The sequence below is a fragment of the Trichechus manatus genome, unplaced genomic scaffold, assembly GCF_000243295.1.
Source record: "Trichechus manatus latirostris isolate Lorelei unplaced genomic scaffold, TriManLat1.0 scaffold00014, whole genome shotgun sequence".
NCBI lineage: Eukaryota > Metazoa > Chordata > Mammalia > Sirenia > Trichechidae > Trichechus > Trichechus manatus.
Window position 1 is genome coordinate 27,669,183 of NW_004443950.1, and position 22,681 is coordinate 27,691,863.

Consider the following 22,681-nt stretch of genomic DNA (forward strand, 5'->3'; position numbering starts at 1 on the left):
ACCCACTCTACTCCACCATCTTTCAGTGACCCACTCACTCTACTCCACCATCTTTCTGTGACCTACCCACTGTACTGCATCATCTTTCTGTGACCCACCCAATCTACTCCACCGTCTTTCTGTGACCCACCCACTCTACTCCACCATCTCTTCTGTGATCCACTCATCTCCTACCTCACAATTTATTCTGCAGCAATTCCAAAGTGTCTATAATTTCCTTACATACTGTATGGCCTTTTCATTTTATGGCTTGGCTTATGCTGTTCTCTCTGCCTGGAATGCCCTTCCCACCTTACTTCCCATCCTCCGAGACCCTTATTAAGTGTCACCTCCTCCAGGAAGCTTTCTTAGAATGCCCAAATTGGACAGGACGTCTTCCTCTGAGCTTCCACGTTATAGACCTATGACATTCTACCGACATGATGCTTTGAGGTTACCATCTCCCCACCTGGGCTAGGGCTACCTCTCAGAGCCCGCAGAGGGTCTCAGTAATGGTTACAGAATTGAAAGTTGTTGTTGTTGACTGCCACTGAGTAGGCCCCCGACTCATGGAGGCCCCGTGTGCGATGGAATGCTGCCCGGTCAGTGGTAGATCAGATCGTTGTGATCCATAAGGTTTTCACTGGCTGATTTTTGAGAGCAGATTACCAGGCCTTTCTTCCTAGTCTGTCTTAGTCTGGAAGCCCCACTGAAACCTGTTTGGTATCAGAGCAACACACAGCCTGAACTGATGAACGGGCGGTGGCTGCACACGAGGAGCCTGAAAGGCGAGAAGTCTGGCCCTCAAGTACGAGGCGAGGATTAGAGGGGACCCCACCGACAGCGATCCCTCCCCCTCTCACACACACACAGAAGAAATTTGTGAAAGTGGGAACATTTCCACTATTTCACACTTCGGAACTGCTGGACTCTGCACAGGCCAGAGTGCTCGGTCAACAGCTTCCTCAGAACAACCGCGGGGCTTCAGGCAGCTTGACTCTGGCGGGAAGAGCATCACACCAGTGCAGTTCAGTAGGGAAACTGAGTCCGTCTGGTTGGCTCTCTCGGCTATGGGGGCTGTGCAGGGGGAGAAGTGGCTATGCCCTAGTTTGGGGGTTTTGTAGAAAAAAAAAGAAAGACTAAAAAAGGATTGGATTATAGGCTCTCTGTATAGACTCGTTATTCCGACACAACCGTTCCATGATCTCTGGGTGTGAGGGAGACGTTTTTATCACATATTGAGGTTAGACCGATGTTTGGGGTCTTGTGTTACCTGAGTCAAAAGCTCCATTAAGTAGCCTCACGCAGCCCCGCCCGGTAACGTGTTCCCGGGAGAACGTGAGCAGAGACCTTGTTTTCTTTTCTTTCACGTGTTTTGCTTTTCAGCTACATTCAAGCGGTCTGCATCTCCCTGGTGGGAGGGGAGACACTGATTTACACCCCAGGCCTCCCCCTCAGATCAGCATTTCCTTCCCCTCCAAATGCTCCAGGCCAGAAATCTGGGCGGGTCATGGGTGTCCACACGGCTTGGAAAGGGTGGGTACCGGGTCTGCAAGGCGGCTTGCAACATGTCTACAGGGAAGGGTTTCTAAAGACTCGGAAGGCAGAAACCCTCTCTCTCTCACACACACATGTACACACACACACACGCAAACCCTGAGCAGACCCCCCACTCCGGAACCACCAAACTCCCTCCAGGTGGACCAGGGACAGGGCTGAGAAGGGGGAGGGGGACAGACAAGGACCCGAGGGCCAAGCCCCAGTGGCATTTAAAGGCCTGAGCAGGCAGTGAGAGAGGCCGATCTTCCAAGGCCCCCTCTGCTCCCCATTTCTTTATCCCTGTCAGCAAGCCCAGCCCTTAAGAGGCACCCAGGGAAAGCGGCTGACGTGACCAAGAAAATAACGTCTCAGGAATGACTAAGGCCCCACCGGGCCAGGCCGGCTCTGGCCTGGCTGCCAGCCAGACAGTCCACAGCTGCTTTCCAAGGACACGGAGGGCAAACGTTCCTGACAAGACTCCCCGAGGACAGTCCCTTCCCAGCCCTGACCCTCCTCGTGGTTCCCCCAGGGGCCTGTGAGGCCCTGAGTAAGGGATGTCCAGGGGCCGCGAGGCTGAGTCACTCCCGCAGGGCCCAACCTGGGTCAGAGCAGCCTGTGTTTCAAGGACAAGTTCTCAGACCACTTGTCCAGCCGAGAGGAAGATGCTCACGAGCAGTGGAGGCCAGTGCCGGCCTCCCTCGCCAATCGGCTTCCTTGGGTCTCCACACCCAGGTCCCCCTCCCAGGGTTAGGCCCCCAGGGCCCCAGGAGGAGGGCGCACACGCCCCGAACACACGTGTTCAGCAGACACGGGAAGACCCAACACTGCCCCCTTCCCCAGCTGCCTGCCATGCTGGGGGTGGGGCTGGCAGGGGACTGTCTCTGGGCCAGGGCCCCCCAACCTGCCTTCAGCCCTCCCTCAGCAGGCCCCAGAGGGCCAGGCTGGGGCCTCCTGCAGAGCCACTGCTGCAGAGGAAGGGGGGCCATCCTCCCAGAGTGGGGGAACTGGGGGGACAGTGGGAGGTGGGGAAGGGGCAGTGGGGCGGAGCCAGGTCCTCCTGGCAGGAGGCCACAGAACAGAGCAGTGGGGCTGCTTCAAGTTTTTGATGTGCCTGCTGGGGGAGGGGGCGCCTAAAACCGTTTCCAAACCTCGGGGAGGCCCAGGGAAGGGGGGGTCCTGATTCTTTATGGGGGTGGGGGACAGATTTCAAAGGAGACCCCGCAGCGGAAAGGTTTCAAAAGACCCTTTGCCTTTCTATCAGATCCAAATCACTCCCACCCCGGCAGCAGGAGGGGTGCTGGGAAAATGTTTCCAAGGAGACATGTCCCTGAGTCATCCCAACTCCCAGGGTCTCCAGGCTGCAAAGCCACAGAGGCCCCCCACTATAAAAAGGCCGGTCTACTGGGCACCAGGGGAAGTCTCCGGGAGTCTGGGTCCCCAGGGAGGCCTGTCTCAGACCCCCAATGCCCCAAGTTTACGAGAAGGCCGCCAAGCTCAACAGTGCTGCTTCCACCTACCGAGTCCCCCGGTGCTGCTAAGGGAGACTTTTACCCTTGCCAGCTCCAGGGTGGCCGTTCTGGGCTCAGGCCACTTAGCAGGGGAAGCTGTCCACAGGGATACTGGGCCCCAGCGGTCTTTACTGGGACCGCAGAGCCAGACCCAACCCAGGACTTCCGTGTCTACTTCGTTCACATGCCCCACCGCCCCCCTGCCACCTTCCCAAGCCACCAGGGCCAGCTAGCCACACAGCACAGGCCAAATATGAGTCACATCAACTACGTCTTCTCTCCCGACTCCATCCCCACCCCGGAACCAGATCAGGTCTCCATTCTCTCCCCATCTTGTTCCCCCTCAACACAGCCGCCAGATCAATCTCCTCAAAGCACTCAGCTCCATCCAGGCAACCCCTGCTCCCAAACCTTCAGTAGCTCCCTACTGTTTAAGTCCAAGGTTGCAAAGTCAGGAGCCCACAGGCACCAGGCTGAGGACACAGATGGGCAAAGCAGGCCCTATAAGACCAGGACTGGTGGAGACCGTGATGCTGCGCACACATGTCCTGCCTAAAGGAAGCAGCTGCTGCTGAGATCAGACACCTGTGCCAAATAAAACATCTGTGGGGAAAATCTACCAGGAGGCCCCCAGATTTGGACCTGGAGATCAAGACCCTCCATGGCCTGGCCCCAGGCCACCTCTTCATCCACACGGCCCACGACACTCCCACATGAGGTACCCCATCCCAGCGAGGCCAAGCTCCTCCTAGCTCCCCAAACATACCTCCTCTGCTCCTTTCTCTGAGCAGTGCCCACCCCACAATCCTCCCACAGACGGTGCTCCCCCACTTCTCAGGATGTGGTTACACAACACGTCCTTCAAGGACCACCTGCTCCTTCCCAGCTGCTGAGCCGGCAGAGAGGCCTTGTTCTCCAGACTGCTTCCCTTGTTGAGTCTGTTTGCTCCACCAGGACGGCTCCACCACGGAGATAATGCTTCCTCCTTCAATGCCCAGGCGTCTCTGGTGGACCTATTCGAACCCAGCGGTCCCTGTTCTGGAAGCATGAAGTCCACCTGGATGTCCATCTGCCTCCCCCACAGACAGGGAACCCCTGACAGCAGGAGTCTCTCCGACCACAGGCTTGGGCAGGGGCTCCAGACCCAGTGGAGAGGGCCCGGCTTTTGTTCAGATGCTGGCTCCGCCTGCAGGACCTTTATAAGTCATTTAACGCTGTAAGCCTCGGGTCCCTCGTCTGTAACATGGAGATAGCACCTACGTCCAGCACCTGGCCTGCAGCAGGGGCTCAGCATCCTTATGGAACGTGAACTTCCATCACCGTGTGGTGTGTGCTCTGAGGTGTCCCCTAGGGAATACTGTAGGCTCTCAGAGGGCAGGGGCCATGTCCCCTCACCCCTGTATCACCCAAGACCACCACAGCTCTCTGCATCCAACAGGTGTTTAATCAGAGCTCTCTGATAGACACATTCATGAGGCCACGGAGGGCAAGCAGGTGAGGGTGATAGGGCAGGTTAGAGGGAGAGGAGGTGCCCCCGCCACTCGGGGTCTGGCTGGCAAGGAGCCCCAAGCCCACGCCTCGTGGCCACGCATCAAGGCCCCCATGGGAAGACGTTTGCAATTGCATCAGCGTCTCGCCTGCACTGAAACCGCAGCCTCGGAGAGCAAAGCTCCTTGCTGCCTGCTCCCCCGGCCTCCAACGCCCACGTACGTGCCCTGGGAACCCGGCCAGCTCGCAGCTCTGCAGAGTGCACAGCAGGTGAGGCTGACACCTGGCCCAGAAGCCCGACCCTCAGCTCCCACCCAGGCCCAGACGCCCGCCAAGCCCTCCACTGTCTCTCCCGCAACTCTGATTAAGAGCACCCCCTTGCCCTCCACCTGAGGACACACAGCTTCCAGGCTCTTCACGAAAGGAAAGGTGGAAGAGGAAAGGAAGGGAGAGAAAAAACGCCTTTGAAATCACTGTGGTCCAATTAGCTGGGCTCTCGCCCTTCATGCTCACAAACAGGAGCGCGCATTAACACCTGCTGCAAAACCAAACGTTGCAGATATCTTCATCTTCCCTCCTCGACGCTCCCCTGAAAGCACTCGCGGCGGCCGCTGACTGACAGGGTGTCTTTCCCTCTTAGCCTTCAGCAGGGGGTTTTCAGACAGAAGAAATTAAAACGCCACCCATCTCCCCGTCAGGCTGAACTCCCAAGGCCCCACTTACCCCTCCTCCTCTCTCCGCCCAGCTGGGTGCACCCGCCACCCGCACGCTTGGGGTCAGCGCCTGCAGAAGACGGACTCAGGGTGATAGAGGATGTCCAGAAGAGGGTGAGAGCGGGGACGGTGGATGCCCAAACCCACTGAGCAGGGTGTCCCCGCAGCTGGATGGGGACCTGAGTACATGTTTCAGAAGAGGGGCCTTTGCAATCGTTATTTGATATAAACTGTTGAGGATGGCAGAGATGCAGTGCAGCCCGAACTCAGAGACACTGCTGGTGGAAGCATAATGTGGCACAACCATTTTGGAAAACTGCCAGTATCAACTAAAGCTGACCACCACCCGTCTGTCAGTTTCTCCTACTGTGGTGGCCTGCGTGTTGCAGTGATGCCAGAAGCGATGCCACGAGTATTTCAGATACCAGCAGGGTCACCCACAGTGGGCAGGTTTCAGTGGTGCTTCCAAAGTAAAACACACTAGGAAGAAAGGCCTGGTGATCTACTTTCAAAAATCAGCCAGTGGAAACGTTACGATCACAGTGGAACACTGTCCAAACTGCTTGCTTTGGACATGTCATCAGGAGAGAGACATCGCTTAGGAGGCCATCGTGTTCTGTAAAGAAGAGGCCCAAGGAGAGCAAGGGAGACCCTCAGTGAGATGCACTGTCACCCTACCTGCGAGAGTGGGCTCAGACATGCTGGCAATGGTGAGGATGACACAGGAACAGACAGCATTTTGTTCTGTTACAGTAAGTCTCCTTGAGTCAGAGGTGACAGGACAGCAGTTAACAACGACTAGAGCTGAACACACACATACCCTGTGCCCCAGCAATTCCACTCCTAGAAACATGCCCGTTAAAATCACATGCATATGTTCAACAAAAGACACGTACAAGAATGTTCTTAGCAGCACTATCTGGAATGAGTCCAAAATGGAAACAACCCAAATGCCCACCAAGTGTAGAACAGACAAATGTTGGCATGTTCACACAATGGACTATTATGCAGCAAGAAGAAACAATCTCAGCTACAGGCCGTGAGTGAATGCGTGGAAGACGCTAGACCCAGTGAGCAGACACTGTATGATTCCATTTGTATACAGTACAAAACCGGCAAAACCAAGCTATGCTATTAGACATCAGGTCAGGGTTAACTCTGTGGGTCGGGAGAGGGTCTGGAAAGGGGCTGAAGGGGGCTTCTGGAATGTGGAAGGTCTGTTCTTGACAGGAGTGTTGGTTACACAGGTATGTCTGGTTCATGAGACTTCACCAAGCTGTATGCTTACGTGAATTTTTATGAATGTAGACAATAAAGGGTTTCGTAAACAGTACTCCATTGGCATGACTATTGTTAAGACTATACCAACAATATGTCAGAGGAAGAAAAGGAGAGAATGAAGCAAGGGTCAGGATGATCAACACGTGATGGAAATCTCAACTGCTCAGACTACAGGGGTCTTAGAGAAGGTGATCCCACATCCACCAAAGGCCCACGGTGCCAAGATACCAGAAGCTCTCCAAGGCCCTAATAGCCAAGCCCACCCTCCCCCCTGCCCTGACACCTCTGTGCCTTACGGCGAGGGCACTTGCAGTTGGCACGGAGACCGCTCTCATCCATGAAAGGTAAGACCTGGGGACTTTGAAAGATTCCCTTCTAGAAAGACTAAATTTTCAAAAGTCCAATACCACTTGAAGAGGAATAGGAAAAGTACCGAAATAACTTTGTAGCGATTCTGTTTTGACAATGTGCCTGAGGAATTCACTGCGTTTAGTGGGGAAATGTGAGCAGTTAAATCTATTCAATGTCATGACATACGAAATTGAAGCATAATTGCCTCTGAGTGCTTGACATGTGGAAAGCACTTCTTTTCAGAAATGGAGGGAAATTTATGCTCGGCAATGGGAGAGACTGTCAAAAGTTTGATTGTAATGTGAGTGGAGCTGCGACAAGAAGGCTCAGGCGGAGAAGGTGCTCTGGCTCTGACACTGTCGCTCCCATGGGAAGTGTCTCCGCAACAGCAGCAGCAACTCCATCCTTTGCCCTAAAAGCTGGTGAAATGGTGACTGGAGCCACAAATTTCAAAACCCAACGAGCAGCCCCAGCGTGGCTGGGAGGAAATTGTTTCTTACCAATCATGTGGTTGGCAACATGGATTTGGATCTCTCTCTCATTCTCAAACGTCATCTGGCACTTGATGCACTGGTATGTCTTTTTCTGTTTGGAAATCAAAAAGAAAGGAATTAGACAATTAGAAGGTAGAGAAGAGCAGAAAGCAAAAGTTCCCGAGGGGACTGGGTCAAAACTTCCCACGTCTCTCCAGCCATTCCCTTCTCACCTCCCTACGAATCCAGCTCTAACGGCTTGGGGGAAGGGGCATCAGGTACATGGGACATGCCCCTCTGCTAGGTCTGGGGAAACTGCCCCATCCCAAGGTGAGGGCATACCAGACCACACAAAGGAAGTTGAGGGACGCTGGCATGCTTACAACGAGCCCAAGTCCATCCACCCATCCTCCATCTACCTATCCATATATCTATCTGCCTATCCTTCTACCTATCCATGTCTACCCATGCATCCATCTACCCATCCACCTGTCTACCCATCCACTCATCCATCTACTCATCCATCTACTTCCCACCACCCATCCACCCACCCATCTATCCATCCACCAACCCATCCACCCACCCATCCTTCCATCCATCCATCCATCCATCCACCTGTCTACCCATCCACATGTCTACACATCTACCCACCTACCCATGCACAAATCTACCCATCCATTCGTCTACCCATCCATCCTTCTACCTACCCACCCATCCACCCATCCACCCATCCATCCATCCACCCACCGTCCCACCCATCCATCCATCCATCCATCCATCCATCCATCCATCCATCCATCCAACCATCCACCAATCTACCCATCCACCAGTCTACCCATCCACCTTCCCATCTACCCATTCATCCATCTACTTCCCACCTACCCACCCATCCATCCATCCATACACCTGTCTACCCATCCATACGTCTACCCATCCACCCACCTACCCATCCACCCATCTACCCATCCATTTATCCATCCACCCATCCATCTATCCATCCAGCCAGCCATCCACCTGTCTACGCATCCACCAATCTACCCATCCACCAATCTACCTATCCACATGTCCACTTATCCACCCATCTATCCATCCATCCACCCACTCATCTATCCATCCATCCATCCATCCACCCACCCACCCATCCTTCCATCCATCCATCCACCTACCCATCCACCCATCTACCCATCCACCTGTCTACCCATCCACCCACCTACATATCCACCCACCTACCCATCCACCCATCTACTCACCCACCTATGCATGCATGCATCCATCCATCCACCTGTCTACCCATCCACAAATCTACCCATTCACCTATCTACCCATCTACCTGTCCACCCATCCACCCATTTATCCATGCATCCACCTATCTACTCATCCATCCACCATCCATTAATTCATTCAGCTACCTTCCCTGTCATCCATTTGCCCACCCTAAGAACCATGAGGCTGAACAGGTGTTCATCTGCCCTCAGCACACATGGCCCAGGTGATCCCACAGCAGGTTTCCACATACTGGGAGCAATTACCAGCTGCCTTTGGGGAGGGGGGTGGGGGACTATCAGGAGGTTCAAAGCTTTTGAAAGATCAATTCCAAAGAGTGGCTCTCACTCCCTGAAAATATAAGCTGGGTAGTTGTGAAACCAAATCCTGTGGACAGAGGTGTTGCTGCCTGTTTGAGGGAAGGACTGTGGCTGTGGGTTTGTTTGTTGTTTCTTTGTTTTTGTTTTGTTTGGAGGGGTTGTGGGTTTTTTTAAGGGGGTGATATTGGGGCTCAAAATATGCACTTTTTTTAAGGCAACTGTGGATCCTGGGGTGATAGGGCCTCTCTTGGCCTCTGGAAGAGGGAAGAGGAATTTTGATTTCTTGACTGAGCAACCAAGCCCAACGCTCAACTACACACCCAGGATGAGCCACCAGGGGGCTTAGCATCAAAACTCGCACTGGGGCTCTACCCACACCTGCAGTTCCCCTGAAGCGCCTGGTCTCTCACCTCCAGGCCTCTGCCTATGCTGTTTCCTCTACCTGGAATACCCTCTCTGTCCTTCAGGACTCGGTTCATATGTCACCTCTTCTGAGATGCCTTCTCTTACCACCCAGAATGAGCTCAGGGCCTCCCCAGGCCCTGTGTTATGCTAAAAGCACCTAGTTAATTAGCATGTTTTTGTCATGGCTGTCTGACCACTGAGCTGTGAGCACCCAAGGAGCCGGAAATGTGCTTTGTCCACCTCGGGGGTCCCACGGCCAGCAGAGAGTGACTGCTAGGGAAGCACTTGAGCAAAGTTGCAAACAAGCAAAGTTATAAAAATAATACATGCAAAGTACTCTATTAGGGCAAAGAGACGAAGAAAACCAAAGAGGACTTAGAGGTCCTGGATCCCCATCACCTTGCGCGGCACCTGGCCCAGGGCGAGTGCCTAATAATTATCTAACTTTTATTATCGTTGTCGTTAGCATTATTGTTGGGCTAATAATTATTTATCATTATTCATTTGTTGTCGAACAAAGGAACGGAATGAATGACGAAACAACTAGAAAAGCTGATGCTGGGAGCTCGGATGCCAAAGGCAGGGCTCCTGCTCAGGCTCTGGGACCCACCAAACAAGACCAGGGGGCCTTTCTTCTAACGTTTGGGGGGCCTGAGGGGTTCAGTGTGTCCTCAACGCAGGCCCAGTAGGCCCAGAAGCAGGTGTTCAGCATGGAAATGTCCCTGCAAGAACGGGTGAATGTAGAAGGGGGTGGGGGGCATGAGGACAGGACCAGAGAGTCCAGCATCACAGCAGGAGAAGGAGATGATCAGGCACAAGACGGCTGCAGGGACTGAGGTCTTCTGAGCAGACACAATCCCACAGCTCCCATCTCAGCCCACTCCGGGTCTGTGCTCATCAAGGGAAGCTGCTCCACTGTTGAAATCAGTCATTCTCCCTCACGTGCTTCACACACACACACTCACATACACACTCACACACACACACTCACATACACACTCACACACACACTCACACTCACATACACACTCACAACTCCCACACGTTCATACACACTCTCACAAGGCTCACACACTCACACGTAGACACTCACACACATAAACATTCACAAACACATACACACACAGTCACACACACACACCACAAGCACACACACACACACTCACTCCAAGCGGCAGGTATAAGAGCCCTTGATGTTTGAATAAAAGAATGAATGAATGAATGAACAAATGAAAGCAGGAAAGAAGCACACCCCAGGCCTCCAGCCTGAGGAAGCCCCAGAAGGCCTGCAGGACGGGGACCACCAGCCCCTGTAGGTGGGTGGGTGGGAAGGAGGGGGTGGTGTGAGTTACGGTCTGGGCTGGAGGAGAAAGGCCACATGCCCCTCGTGGATCTGCAGGGTGCGAGACCCAGACCAGTGGGGTCACGGCCCACGACCAACATGGTTAGTTTGTTCCTCCTGGAGGCAGGTGAGTGAAGTGGGCTCACCATGCAGGACGAGAGGCTGCCCCAAGCAACCCTCTGCCAGGTGGTCACCTTTGGGGGCCATCAGCCACCCCGAGCACCCCTCTGTCAGGTGGTCACCCTTGGGGGCCTTCAGCTGTGCCCAGTGCCCCTCTGCCAGGTGGTCGTCCTTGGGGGCCGTCAGCTGTCCCCAGCGCCCCTCTGCCACGTGGTCACCGCTGGGGGCCATCAGCTGCCCCCAGGGCCCCCCTGCCATGCAGTCACCCCTGGGGGCCATCAGCTGCCTCTAGCGCCCCCCTGCCATGTGGTCACCCCTGGGGGCCGTCAGCTGTCCCCAGGACCCCTCTGCACGTGGTCACCCTTGGGGGCTGTCAGCTGTCCCCAGGGCCCCTCTGCCACGTGCTCACCCTTGGGGGCTGTCAGCTGCCAGATGATCAGGCCTTCCTGGTGGGGAAACAGGTCCCAGGGAAGGGCAGGGGCAGTGCTTCCCCGGGAAGGTGTGGGTGCTCACTCACTCACACTAATGCACACGAGCTGGGGTACGCAGCATTGATGCAGACATGAGGTTCACACACAGATGTGCAAGCTCACACGTGCACTCCCACGAGCCCTCAGCCCTACTCACCATCACACCCTCGTAGACGCCCCAGCAGTCTGCTCACAGGTCGTACACACTTGCTGATGTCCTCACAGACCACAGGCTCACACGAGCTGTCACAGCCAAACTCACGCCCCAGAGCACCGAAGCCCTGACACCCACACCCACCACTCCCCATACACCACAGACGCCCAGGCAGTGTGGACAGACCCAGACACCCCACACAAGACACCCCTTCCAGCCTCAGCCAATGTGCCAGCGCCCCAGGGCTGTCCGGCCCTGCAGGTGGGTAGGACGTGAGCCCCGGGGAGGAGCGGGGGCGGGCTCTCACTCATTCTTTCCTCACCTCCCTCAGGGGCCCCCAGCCCTCACCCTGACGCCCACTCTTGGTCAGCTTCCCCGGCCCCTGGGAGGCCCCCCTCCTCTGGAGCTTCAGAGACGTAATTACAGAAAGACAGGACTTGGCATTGAAAGTAGCTCCTCTGCCATAGGAGGCTGAACTCTAGGGTCTGTGGCCAGGGACTGTCTCCCCACATGGTTCCAAGCAACCTCAGAGAGGGCCCCAGGACACACACAGATGCAGCAGAGGGAGGGCAGGGAAGAACCGCCAGGCCCTTCAAGAAGGGAAGGCCAGAGCGTGGGGACAGCGGCCTCAGCTGTGGCATTTCCGTGATCCTGATCACCGCTAAGGCTCACCGAGCACCTACTGTGTGCCAGGCACCCTTCACTGGACCTGGCGAAAGACTCACAGTCACCCCATGGAGTTTCCAGAGGTGAAGTCACTGACACAGCTGGCAGGCAGGCGACCCAGAGCCACCCTGTCTGCACTTCCCGCTGGCCGAGATGCCCCATGCCTCCCTGACAGCCCCGGTCTAGGTGGCAGGAAGTTGGTGGGACCGGGACCAGCCCCCGCACCGGATGTCCGTTTGCTCAGCTGTAAAATGGGTGTCAGGGCACCCAGTCTGCCCACCTGACGCAGGAAGACACTGGGAGGCCCCCGCGAAATGATGGTGGGTCAGTTCTGGCCTCCACTTGGGGCGATGCTATTATCACTCATAAACAGAGGGGGAGGCAGAAACCTCGAAGCTTCACGCTCCTGCCAACAGCAGTCTCAGCCCCACAGGAACCCCGTCCTCTGAGAGCTGGTTGCTATGGATACTCTCCCAAGGGTCCCAGGCTGCCAGCCCCTGAGCCCCCGCGTAGCCCCCAGAGTCTCCTCTTCCATGAGTGAGTCCTGGAGGAGGAGGGGACGGGCTAGCAGACAGCTGGGCCCCCCGCCCCAGGGTGTGCCCAGGCAGGGGGCAGGGCCCCAACAGGGTGTGTGGGAGCTACCTGGGCTTTGTCTAGCTCCTTTACGAGATGGACCATCCGCTCAGGCCTCAAAGCAGACAGAAATGTGACTTTCAGCTCACCCTCTCTCTTGTGAGGCCTGGGGGCAGGGAGAGGGAGGCCTGTGAGCCCCTAGAAAACAAGCCCCCCTCCGGTCAGAAGCCCCGCACTGCCACGCCCAGCTGTGCATCCCTGGGCACATGGCTTCACCTTTCTGAGCCTGGGTCTGAAAACGGGGCACGGCACAGCTCCCAGGCTGTTGCCATGGAGATGACGTGAGAATAGCAGGGGCTTTAGGAAGGAGCCCTGGTGGTGCAATGCGTTAAACGCTCAGCTGCTAACCGAAAGATTGGAGGTTCAGACCCGCCTAGCGGCTCCGTGGGAGAAAGACGCGGCGTTCTGCTCCTGTAAAGACTACAGCCTAGAAAACCTGCAGGGGTGAGCTGTCCACGAGGCAAAGTAAGCATGGAGCTCACCTTGCTTACCAGATCATCTGTAGTGAACAATTTCACATTTTTTCACCACATCACAGACTCTGCTTCTAGGTCTGGCTGACATCTGTCTCTCTCCCAACCCCACAGCACCTTCTTACAGGATCAAAGCCTCTTTTCAAATTTACAATCCCTGACGGGGCAGAGGACCCAGTAAGTAAGGTAAGCACGGGCTTACTTGTGCTTTCTTACAAATCTGTAGTGAACAATTTCACATGGGTTTCAGCACATCAAACAGGTAAAATTGTTCGCTACAGATTAGTAAGCACAAGTAAGCCTGTGCTTACCTTGCTGATTGGGTCATCTGACCCTGTATACAGGGCAGTTCCACTCTGTCCCACAGGGCCACTGTGAGTCGGAAATCAACTCCAAGGCATCGAACAACAACAGGGGCTTTAAGAAAACCAGTGCCATTGAGTCGACTCTCATGCATGGTGGCACCAAGTGTGTCTGAGTGGAACTGTGCACCACAGGGCTTTCAAGGGCTGGTTTTTCAGAAGTAGATCACCAGGCCTTTCTTTCAAGGCACCTCTGGGTAAACTCGAACCTCTAACCTGTCAGTTAGCAGCCGGGTGCTTTAACTCTTTGCACCACCCAGGGACCCCAGGGGCTTTAAGAAGTGGTACTCACCGTAATGCCAAGTCAGTCAGAGACTGGAGAGGCGGAGGCCCAAACAGCCCCAAACTTTGGACCCTGGAAGCAGCATCACAGCCCCTGGAACCCCGGTGGGCACTGCTTAAAGGGGAGTGTGGGGCTTGGGTGCTCCTGGGGTTCTCTGAGGAGAGCGGGGTGCAGGGACCCAGTCCAGCCACCTTGCCGCACAGCCTGAGCATGTGGGGATGACTGTCCCGGACCCCACCCCAGCTGGCCTCCAACCACACAACCAGTCAGGGTTCAAATCCCTTCCCTGACTCTTGAAGGGGGAGCCTCTTGGCAAACTAGCTAACTGTTCTGTACCTCAGTTTCCTCATCTGTAAAATGAGCTTTGTAAGGATTAAATGGAGCCCCTCAGTGGTGCAAATGGCTATTGGGCTCAGCAGCTAAATGCAAGGTTGGAGGTTCGAGTCTACCCAGAGGCATCTTGGAAGAAAGGCCTGGCAACCTACTCCCAAAAGATCTCAGCCATTGAAAGCCCTAAGGAGCAGAGATCTACTCTGACACACATGGGGTCGCTGTGAGTCCGAGTCAACCCAAGGGCGACTGGTTTAAGGATTAAGTAGATACAAAGTACTCAGCACATCATTATACCTCAGAAAGTGTGAGTTGTTATTATAAATGGAAAAAATAAGAAGCGACGTTCACTAGGAGCCCAGAGCTTGTTTTACTCATTTAATCCTCAGAGCAAAACGCCTGAGGTCAGCCCCGGAAATGCTCACAGAACATTTACCAACTGAAACGGTGAGGCACTGGGCGATCAGAGCAGACGCTGGTCAAACACCAGAACGGCCCCCGTGCCTCCCAGGACGGCAGCCCAGAGAGAGGAACCAGCACTATCACCGTTATCCTCCCAGCTTTGCAGGAGAGGATGGAGGCCCACAGGTGCCACTCACAGCTGGGTGCTGGAAGAGCCGAGATTTTGACCCAAACCATTTGATTCCAGGCCCAAATGCTCCCCAGGCTCGTCCACACTGCCCCAGCCAGTCGGCGAGCTTCGGCTGAGGGGACAGAGCTGGGCGGCAGGGACCAGTACCCGTGCTCAGGACCTCTGATGGGTGTCCCATGGGACCCTTGTTTAGGGTCAGCCAGGAGCCTTGAAAGGGCAGGGGGTTACAGCCCCTCAGAGGGGCTTCCTGCTCCCGAGGGGTCTTTGAGGAGTGACCTCAGGCAGAATCCTCCCTCTGCTCTCTCCATCCCTCTTTCTCGCCCTCTTCTTCCACCTCCCTCTCCAAATCCCAGAGCGCCGGGCTCTGATTCCAAGGCGAAACACCCTCAGCAAACACCCCGTCTTCCCACAAGCAACTCTGGCAGGCGGCCCTTCCCCAGATCCCGCCTCCCGCCAGCGGCGCCAGTGGCAGTGGCCCTCGGGGAAGGACGCTCCCAAGATCCGCTTGGCACCTCCTCGGTCTGGAAACAGCAGACTCGCTGGGAATCCCCAGGCCTGTTTGACAGCTGAGGGCCATGCCAGGGGGCACGGGGCAGGGTCCAGGCCCACCATCCTGGTGCCTCTCCGTCCTGTCCCCAGGGCCCCTGTGGGCCCACTCGTAGCCTGGACCTCCCGCCTCATTGAAACCCAGTGCTTAGAGACCCGGGAATCCCCCCGGTTCATGGGAACCCCAAGGCAGTGTTCATTTCTGCTTCTCCTTGGCTCCCCAGGCACTCCCAAACATAATGGGTGCTCAGGACAAATACGATGAACGAATAATGAACCAATCAATCCGTAATAACAGTAATTGGAATCGCTTCCAGGGCCTTCCGCACGCCAGCAACTGCGCAGACAGCAGGGATGACCGTGACGACGATAATGCCCGCTGGGGATTACGGCAGGACTGAGCCCTCACTAAGCGCCACCACGTTCTAAGCCTTTCCGTGTGTATTATCCCCTTGGACTGTCACAGGGAGGTGGGATTGAAAGAGCCCAGAGAGGCTAGGTGACCCGCCCGTAGCGAAGAGGTCTACCCCACACCAAGAGCAGGGATGAGATGACGGCCCCCATTATGAGCATCAGCCACCGCACAGGGCCCTCTGCTGCATTCATCCTCGAAGTCAGCACAATTAGAACACCCATTTCACAGATGAACGTTTTACAGCTGAGACCCAGAGAGACAGATAATCTAAGATGTCACACGCTGGGCAGGACATGACAGCTCTGGGTCCAGACTCCGGAAGTCTACAGCACAGCAGGTGTGCGTGACCCTGCACAGCAGGGCTGCTTCCCATGCTACTAACAGAATGTCCCCAGGAGACACGGAGCTCAAGGTCTGGGCTCCTCTGGGATTGGCGGAGCCCAGGGAGCAGGGAGCAGGCTCTGGCAGGCACTTACCCGGGGCACCGGCGACGTCTGGGCGCCTTTCCGGGGCCCGCTGGCCTCTGGCGTGAGGTCGCGGTGGTCACCCTGCATGTGGCTCTCCAGGTCCTCGGCACTCTCGAACTTGACGCTGCACTCAGGGCAGCGGAGGCCGGCACACGGCCGGTCTGCGGGCTCGGGCGGGGCCAGGCCGCCCACCTGTCCGTTGGCGCTGCGGGCCATGCAGCCGGCGCAGAGGCCGTAGGGCAGCCCGTTGACGTCCAGCTTCACCAGGTCCTGCTTGCTGCGGAACTCCTTGAGGCACAGGGCACACCTGTAGAGCTTCTGCAGTCCCTGGCCGTTGGGGGAGGACGCGGCCGAGCTGCCCGCCAGCTTCTGCATGTGGAAGGTGCCGTGGATCTTGAGTTCGAGCGTGGAGGTGACCGTCTGCATGCAGACCACACAGCGGAAGCCTGTGAGCGAGTTGCGCAGGTCGGGGTGCATCTGGCAGTGCTCGATGAACTCCTCCTCGCTCTGCAGCGGCATCTTGCAGATGCGACAGGTGCCCGTGTCCAGGCTCTTGCTGTGGGTCACCTTGTGCTCAGTGAGCGTCAGCAGCGAGGGGAAGCGCTCGCCACAGATGGGGCACATGTAGTGCTTGGCGGGGCCCCGGTGCGTCTGCAGGTGCTCCCGGAGACCGTTCTCCGAGAAGAAAGTCCGCGAGCAGACGTTGCACTTGTGGCTGCCCTTGATGAACTCGGCCTTCTTACGCGAGCCGTCGTCTGCGCCCGGCCGGATGTTGTGGTCTCGGAGCCTGTGGTTCTGCAGCAGAACCTCCATGGTGTAGGCCGCCCCGCAGATGTCACAGCCGTACATGGGCTCCGACGCGTCCACGTCGTCCTCGCTGGCCTCGTGGCTGTTGGGCGCCTCGGGGGTCTTGAGCAGCATGCCCTGTAGGTCGGCAGGCTCGGCCTTCTTGGGGGCGGCGGGGGGCACCCCGTTGGCCGTGCCGTTCTCAGCGGCCGCGTCAAACACGCAGTGCTTCTCCCGCAGGTGCTTCTCCAGCAGGATGATGGCGTGGAAGGCCTTGCTGCAGAACTTGCAGTTGTACTTCTTGCTGTGCGTGGTGATGTGGCACTGCAGCTCCACCTCGGTGCTGAAGGTCTCCCCGCAGAAGATGCACTTGTGGGCCTTGGCCGGGTTGCCCAAGTGGCTGTGTTTGACATGCACCTGCAGATCGGCCTCCTTGCGGAAGTCCCAGTTGCAAGCCGTGCAGCGGTACATCTTCTTCTCGTTGCTGTGCTTCACCGCCAGGTGCACCTGGATGGACACCTTGGAGTCGAAGACCTCCTGGCACAGGGTGCAGTGGTACAGCACGAAGGTGTGCATGTCCAGCAGGTGCTTCTGCAGGTCGTCCACGGAGGAAAACTGCTTGTCGCAGCTCTCGCACACGTAGTGGGTGGACGTGGTGGTGTAATGCACCGTCAGGTGCTGCAGGAGGGACTCCTGGGAGTCAAAGTCCTCTTTGCACTGGGGGCACGCCTGCTTCCGCAGGAGCAGCTCCAGGTGCAGCTTCAGGTGGGTCTGGAAGCTCTCAAAGTTGGAGAACTTGAGGTCACACTGGTTGCAGGGATACTCGCCGTTGGAGATGGAGTTGGCACTGGCCGAGAGCCTCTGCCGCTTCGGGGAAGACACCTCCACGTCGGACGAGACCGGGCTCTGCTCCGTCTTGGACTTCTTGCTGTGGGCCAGCGGAATGTTCTTGTGGTTCTCCTTGATGTGCTTGGTGAGCTTCAGGATGGAGCCAAAGATGGGCGAGTTGGTACAGTAGGGGCAGGAGTAGACCTCCATGAAGGACTGTGAGGGCTGCACCACCGGGGACTCCAGCTTGGCGCTGCCGACGCTGCAGTGGGCCTGCTGGATGTGCTCCGTGAGGGAGGACTCCGTGAGGAAGCCCATGGAGCACTGACTGCAGAAGAAGGCGTTGTTGCCGTCGGGCGGGTTGGCGTTGGGGCCGCAGTGGGAGACGCGGATGTGCTCCTGCAGGCTGTTGATGTCCGCGAACATCTCGGGGCAGTAGTTGCAGTGGAAGGCGGAGACGTTGCCGAACTGCATAACGGGGTAGGCGTGGTTCTTGTGTAGCTTGCGGACATGTTCGTTGAGGTTGTAGAGGGTGGGCATGGAGTCCAGGCAGATCTGGCACGTGTGGCTCTGCTGGGGCTTATCCGCGTGGATGGTCTTCAGGTGGATCTCCAGCACGGCCAGGCTGTTAAAGTCCCGCTTGGAACAGTAGGGGCAGCTGTAGACAACCTTGGACCAGCCCTGCCCGTCATCCCGCATCTTCTTCTGCCCCCGCAGCGGCTTCAAGGTGGAGTCTGGGGTGGAGCCGCGCTCCACAGAGGCACTGGAGTCCGGCGTGGCGCTGCTCATGGAGGCCACGCTGCCCAGCACAGGGTCGGGGCTGACACTGTGGTTGCTGGAGTCGGGCTGCCGGTGGCTGTCCAGGTGGCAGTAGACCTCCTCCACCGAGGAGAACTGCTCGGGGCACATGGGGCACTTGTGTTTCTTGTTGGCGTGGGCTTGGTGGATGTGGGTGAGCAGCGTGTTCTCGTCGACGAAGACCTCGGGGCAGTGGATGCACTGTAGGTCCGCCTTCTCGGAGAGCTGGGGGTGGCGGGTGAGCACGTGCTTCTCCAGCTCCTCGGTCTGGCTGAAGGTGTCCTCGCAGTAGTCGCACATGAAGTCGTCCTTCTTGGCCTCCTTCTCCGACTTGGCCAGGTGCTCCTTGTTCTTCTTGTGGGCCTGCATGTGGCTCTGCAGGGAGCTGGTGGAGGAGAAGCCCCGTTTGCAGACGGTGCACTTGAAGGGCTTGCTGGAGCTGTGCGTCTTCAGGTGGATCTTGAGGTGGTCGCTGCGGGAGAAGGCCGCCTCGCACTCGTGGCAGTGGTACTTCTTGTCGCCCGTGTGCAGCTTGATGTGCCGGTCGCGGCTCCTCTTGTGCTTGAAGAGGCGGCTGCAGTAGGTGCACTTGAACGGCAGCTTGTCGCTGTGGATCTGCTCGTGCCTCTTCAAGTAGCTCAGGCGGATGAAGGACTTGTCACAGAACTGGCACGGGTACGGCAGGCCGGTGCCCCCTTCCTCCTCGCCGAGGCCCAGGTCACACCCATCGCCGATCATCTGCGTGGGTGACGCAACATCCTTGCTGGAGGGAGACGAGGCCACCCAGGAGAGTTGTGGGTCGTCATCACCGTCTGCAGGGGGAAGGCAGAGAGGAGATTAGAGGCAATTCCCAGGGCCGCACAGAAACACGGATGGAGCCCGTGTCTCGACAGTGCTCGGGCGGAGGCTGTGCAGCTGGCCGGCTGCTGCAGGAGGCGCGGGGGAGGGCGCGCCCAGGGGGCCGGCAGCCCATGGACACGAGGGCCTTCCAGTCTGTGGAGGACCCTGAGCACCACCTGCCCTTGGGCTCCTCAGACACGGGGTTCTCCCACAAGGAGGTGAGGCACTCGGCCACATCTCTGATGAGAGAGGGGACAGAGAGGAGGGTCAGCCTAGACAAAGGCACCAGGAATGACCTCAGAGATCACAGGCAAAAGGAGGACAAGCCCCATCACCTGGTGAGGATGTGGGGCTGACTCTCCCCTAGCCCTAATCCTGGCGGGAAATCCCACCGGTCCTCAGGGGGAACAGGCAACAATTCGCAAAAATAAGTAAATAACTAAGATGTACTTTAATGAACTTGGCCGTATCACACTCTTTAGGGGTAGGGACTGATGAAGCTGTTGCTTCAGACAACACAAGGACACACAAGGTGTGACGTCGAGGGCACAAGGCATCGGACGCCACGGCCAAGAGAAGCAGGCAAAGGGTCTGCGGGTCTCCCAGCCCAAACCATGCACAGGGTCGGTTTTCTTTGTTCCCACTCCACCCCCGGACTCGCCTCCGGTCCACCCAGGACCATGGAAGACGGCCTGATATGACGGTGATCAGAGGGTGGGCCAGGACACAGCTCAGAGCCGGAGTGCCTTAGATCCACGTGGCAGGGGAGCGAGGCCCTCTTCTCACGGATTCCCGGCATGTCCCACCCTCCCTGGGGACAGGGCCGCCCCCACCCCTGCTGGCCGGGCCAGCCTCAGAGAAACCACACAAACCCAAGTGCTGGCCATCACTGGGAAAACAAAGGTACACAGGACATAACAAGCCGGTTAAGTTCTCCGCACCTCAGCCGGGCGCGAGCCCAGGCAGCCCGGGCAGGATTTAAAACTTAATAATGGATGAAACGGGCTACAGGCTGCTGCGGGCAAGGGAGAGACAACAAACCTCAGAACGGGCCACGCTGACCTTCCTCGCATAACGGGAGAAGGAAACCATGGCCCGGCCTCTCCTGCCCCCGCCAGCCAGCTTAGCCCCCAGAAACGCCCGCACGGACCGAACGGGAGGGGCCTGGCTGCTGGAAGAGAGGGGGCAGGGGCACCACACCCACCGGCATGAGTGTGCACCGGCACACACACTGCACACGTAAACACACACCCACACATGCTCACATACAGACACCTTTCGGGTCACTCTGCAACTCGCATGCACACTCACATACATACACTCACACACAGTCACACACACGCACACTCACACAGATACACTCACACACAGTCACACACACGCACACGCACACTCACACAGACACACACACAGTCACATACACGCACACACAGACACAGTCACACGCACGCACACACACACACCCACTCACATTATCACTCCCACTCAAGCTTCACTCACACACACTTAAACACACATACTGTCACACACACACATATTCACTGACACACAGACACACACACTTATACCCACTCACTGACACACTGGTACTCACGTACACAATGACACTCATATACACGCACACTAACACCGACACACACTGACACACACACACTGACACACTCTGACACACACTCACGGACACACTGACACACACAGTGACATGCACTGACACACTGGTACTCATGTACACACTCAATAACACTCATAGACACACTGACACACATACACACTGACACATACACTTACATTCGCACTCACACTCACTGACACTCACCGACACACACTGACACACTCACTGACACACACACTCACTGACACACTCACCGACACACACTGACACACTCACTGACACTCACTGACACACACACTCACCGACATACACACTCACCGACACACACTCACTGACACACACTCACCGACACACACACACTGACACACACTCACCGACACACACTGACACACTCACTGACACACACACTCACTGACACACACTCACCGACACACACTGACACACTCACTGACACACACACTCACTGACACACACTCACCGACACACACTGACACACTCACTGACACACACACTCACCGACATTCACACTCACTGACACACGCAGTCTGAGAGGCACAGCACCCACCCGGGTTGCCCGGCCCCGGGCCCTCCGCAGCCGCCCCTGCCATCCCAGGCTAACTCCAGGACTTAGAGAGCAAGGCCTGACCCCGGAGGATCCTGAAGGCTCCCTTGTTGCTAGCTCTGAGCCTGGTCTCAGGCCCACGGCCGCCCGGTGCCCGCCCAGGCCCCCAGCCCCGACCTGTGAAGATCTGCCTGCCCTGGCCGGCAGCACTGGAGAAACTCCATCCAGATGGACGCTGCTCTCTCGGGCTCCGGCTCCGATCCCCACCTCTCCCAGCCACCTCCCCACGTCTGAAGCCCAGTCACCCAGCCCGGCGCGGGGCGCCTCCCAGAACTCCCTCCCGAGCGAGGGCGCCTGCTCCCTGCGGGGCCTCACATTACGGGGCCCTTCAGATGGGAAGGACGCAGCCGCTGCCAGCTCCTCGGATTAGATGCGGTGGGAGGCGCCCGGAGCCCCAGCCTGCTAATTCCCAGCCCTGCCAGCTAGGCTCCGTGGGGTGCGGACTACAGGGGCCCAAGGGAGGAGGTGGCCCCCGCCTCGGCCAGGCTCAACTGGCTTTTTAGTATTTTAGGTTTCTAGCTCACGCTCCCTTAAGCTGCCCCTGAACCCACATGCTGGGCCACACACCATGATAAGGGCTTCCTCCCAACACCTGTGAGGTGGGAACCAGGGCCACTGCCAGTGCTCCAGCAAGGAAACTGAGGCACAGCCCGAGCGACTGGGCCCTAGAAATGGCAGCAGGACTGTCCACACTCAGGCCCCTTGGCCATAACATGAGTCCTGAAGAGCGTCCGCGGGTCAAACCGTGGACGGGACCAGCCCTGCGTGGGTGAGAAACCTTCAAACAGCCAGTCTTCGTCCCCTCTGAGACCTCCCTGAGGACAACAGGGACCGCCGATTGTTTCCAGTTCAGGGAGGGCCAACCAAGGTCCTGGGAGGTCCAGGAGCCCCCAGGGCTGGTGAGCAGGGAACACGGGGTGAACTCATCAGTGTGCGGGGTTCCGAGGCCCTCGGCGCCTCAGTGAGTAAAACGAGGACAAAGCCTTGACCGAGCAAGACAGAGCCTCACAGGAACTGGTCCT

At 57.1% G+C, this 22,681-nt stretch overlaps 1 protein-coding gene across 3 annotated transcripts in view; it reads right to left on the reverse strand.

Annotated features, from left to right (window-relative positions):
- ZNF423 (zinc finger protein 423) overlaps window positions 1–22,681 on the reverse strand; it is a 327,816-nt gene that overhangs the window by 134,706 nt on the left and 170,429 nt on the right. For 2 of the 3 annotated variants that reach the window (XM_023726976.1, XM_004371639.2), the window contains 2 exons: window positions 16,183–19,397; window positions 7,360–7,444 (listed from right to left, as the gene is read on the reverse strand). In XM_023726976.1, the coding sequence (XP_023582744.1) occupies window positions 7,360–7,444; window positions 16,183–19,397 (3,300 nt within the window). Of the gene's footprint in view, window positions 1–7,359; window positions 7,445–16,182; window positions 19,398–21,887; window positions 22,002–22,681 lie in introns of those variants that run through there. The other variant, XM_004371640.3, reaches the window with a different exon arrangement.